The sequence below is a fragment of the Atta cephalotes genome (genome assembly GCF_000143395.1).
Source record: "Atta cephalotes unplaced genomic scaffold scaffold00433, whole genome shotgun sequence".
Classification (NCBI taxonomy): Eukaryota; Metazoa; Arthropoda; class Insecta; order Hymenoptera; family Formicidae; genus Atta; species Atta cephalotes.
Window position 1 is genome coordinate 1 of NW_012130497.1, and position 3,558 is coordinate 3,558.

The 3,558-nt window shown below is 29.0% G+C and overlaps 1 protein-coding gene across 1 annotated transcript; it reads left to right on the forward strand.

Annotated features, from left to right (window-relative positions):
• Positions 1–1,177: 1,177 nt before the first annotated feature.
• LOC105625239 lies at positions 1,178–1,972 on the forward strand (the record flags this gene model as incomplete). The annotated part of the gene is made up of 3 exons (XM_012206579.1): positions 1,178–1,427; positions 1,602–1,718; positions 1,798–1,972. Coding segments are annotated over 3 exons (542 nt in total), but the record flags the coding sequence as incomplete, so codon positions are not given.
• Between the last annotated feature and the right edge of the window lie 1,586 nt (positions 1,973–3,558).

Consider the following 3,558-nt stretch of genomic DNA (forward strand, 5'->3'; position numbering starts at 1 on the left):
AAATACGTTGCCATACTCAACAGAGCGATTCTTTTGTTTATTTCAAGTAGAAAAGTTCAAATAAACAAATGTCCTAAATGGCTTAGTTTTCGAAATAAAAAAGTTCCGAATTAAAAAAGTTCCGAAATAGAAGAATTCATTGACAAAAAACTAGTCTTTGTGGAAATGTCTCTGTACACGTTGAATGTGGTAAAGATATAACTTGGTCTTTTAAAATTCTCCAGATGACATAATTACTCATATTTAATGTCCTATGTTCCTTGTGCTCGTTTCTGAATGTACTTCGATTTCGTGAAGGAGCTAGCTTCCTTTAGTACTGATGTTCTAACTGTCATAAGCTTTCCAAGATTAACAGTATTCTTTACGAAAGAACTCTTTTCTCCAAGATAGCGGTGAATATTCGCAAATGATTTTGACATGATAAATTGCATTGGAGATATCTTTCTGCATAAATACCTTGCCTCACGTGAGTTATCATTTGCAAGACTGTAGGTAAAGTGCATATCTGCCATTTTAAAATTTATAAACTTAAGCATAATAAAACCGATTTTGATGGACTGAAATAATTTGGCCCGAAAATATATGTACAAGCTAACTAACTCACAGCAATATCAGAACTGAAGTTTATTCTTGATTTTGTAACTTTGACTTTGACTTTGTCACTTTGTTTACTTTTTGCGAATGGTAACTCACGTGAAGCGAGGCATATATATATAGAAAGATATCTCCAACGTAATTTACCGTTTCATCAAACATTTGCGAACATTCACCTGTATTTCAGAAACTGAACTGTTTAGGACACATATTTATATGGATTTTTTTACTTGAAAAAGACCAAAGAATCACACTGTTGAATATGACAACATATTTAACTAACATTTTGTGTATGCCTTTACTATGATTAATGACATGTTAGTAAGCAATTTGGATAATAGCATATTACACAAATTGCATAAATAATAAAGTTCTTTTAATAAAATTTTATAAATATATTAATAAAATAATATAAAATTTTATAACATATATTTATAATATATATTTATAATATTTACAATGTGTGCGTGATGCATATGTGCGCGCATGTGTGCGTGCGTATGTGTTTGCGCGTTAAATAGTATAAATTTTGATAAGCTTATATTGCAGAATTTTTAATAAAACATTTTCTAATATTTTTTAGTATTTGCCGTTATTGCTGTATTTATTTGTACTATCGGTCAGCATTTATCGAATAGTTTCATTGTTTTATCAAAAAATATATCTCATCTACCAATTATCGTGGAATATTTTATCGATCAAGAAAAATATTTTTATTTAATTTTGTTGCACTTCTACGCAATTACATGCGTCGGAGGAATGGCGGTATTAGCAATAGGAACATTGTTCCTTACGTATCTTCAGTATATCTGTGGAATATTCAAAATTGCTGGGTACGGATAAAGATATACGAATAGTCATAATAATTTAAATTGTAACCAAAATTTAACTTTAACATCATATATTTAAATAACGTAATGTATTATAAAGTTTATGAAATTATATATTTTTAACTGAAAAATTGTGTCATTCAATAGATTGCTGTAAAATTATACAAACATTTACAGCTATCGTATTGAGCATGCAATAAACATCAATATTCGACAAAATATTACGTCGAAAAATAAGATTTTGATGAACGAAGGCATAATTTGTGCCGTCGATATTCACCGACAAGCTATGAAGTTGGTATTAATGTCCACAACATATAAATAGTATGTTTATTATTATTATTACATAAATAACATACTTTTATTTTTAAAGATTGTCCAAACATTTGCTGTCTATATTTGAAATAATGATGTTTTGTTTAATAATACTTGGTGTAATTTGCTTAACCCTAAATCTATTTCAAGTAAGTTTTCTGTTTCGTAATCTAATATGTGAAAATGCATGCAAATGCTGCTCCGAAATTATATTAGTAATCCTGTTTAGTCCTGTAAGTCAATAATGCCAGGATTATACATCCCCAATAATAATTATTATAATATAAATATATATTTTGTATAAATAATATAAAAATAATGATGTATTGTGAAAATAAAAATAATGAATATACATTGCAATAAAAAATTCAATAATGTTGAAGACATATATATAACATAAATTTACTAGTAGGGGAGACCAGTTTCGTCGGCACAGTTTTCACAATATCAGCATTAGATTTTTTAAATAATTAATTATTACGATTAAAATATATGATAAAATATATGATAGAGAAAACCTTTCTTTACATTTTCATATCAGTAATGGTTCTGTATACTATATAGTTTCTGTATACTATATAGTTTCTTTGTAATAAATGAAATAAGAACATGCTGCATTGTAATTAACTTGCCCCGATATATGGAGTAAAACTGATATATATCATAGCATAAATTGTCTGTATAATAAACTTTATATTAAACTAACAAAACATAGTAGAAAAGTAATAGAAATAAAAATTAGATATGTACTTTTTAGTAAAAATTCTCTTTCAAATTTATTTTGTAATGATCATATAGCAAAATGTTGTTACAGAAAAATAAATGTAAATTATTTTAATTCTACCCTACTACTTATTATCTACCCTTCTACTTATTACTTATAGAAATATATTAAATATAAAGCATCAGAATGTAATTAAACTTTTATACGTGAGTGTAACATGTACAAAGCAAGTTAATCTTGTTCGTGAGGATACCGAAATGATATTCGTGAATGATAACACACAGTCTTTGCAATGAAAAACACAATTCTTTAATAGACAATGTAGGATACATGGTAACATGGTCGAAGAAGTAATGATAATGTATAGCGCGCGATCGAAGGATTAAATTCTGGCGAAACGCGAGAAATTAAACGTCTAAAACTAGAACGCCTAAAACTCGAAAATGCTAGTCCTGCGAAGGAAAAAAGGGCGCGTATTTTGATATTGTCGTTAACTATTATAAATGCACGAACATATTGTGCTCCTTGATAGAATTTATCAAAATATAGAAAACGAAAATGAATCACAGCTAAACTTTAATTCAGAATGAACTTATATCTTAATACTAGTCATTAAGTGGGTTAACGTTTTCTTCGAACGGCAACACAGCGAATTTGGAAATCGGTCTTTTATAGGAACCGATTGACAATCGCAGTTCTGACAATGTTATCATCTACTGGACAGACTTTCCAAAATTCTACCAAGCACCCACTTCATAGGAGAGGGTGGAATTCCATTTCTCTCTACAAATTATTGTCCGACTTGAATGGAGATTCCCTGGCTACAATTTCATTTTACATGATGTTGTAACTAGAGTAAATAATCGATATAACGTCTCTAAAAATGCTGACGCATTTGCTCTAGATGCTGCTCGATAAATTTGTTTGCATTTGCATGAGATTAGGCTCTGGATAAGACGTTATAGTATTACTAATAAGAAAGTGTCCTGAAATGTAACTCATATCACTAGGATCAGATGAGATAACTATTAATAGTCTCGAATTAAGGATAGCTTCTACTTGAGACACGTGGACATTCTCCTCGAAAGTCAGTGA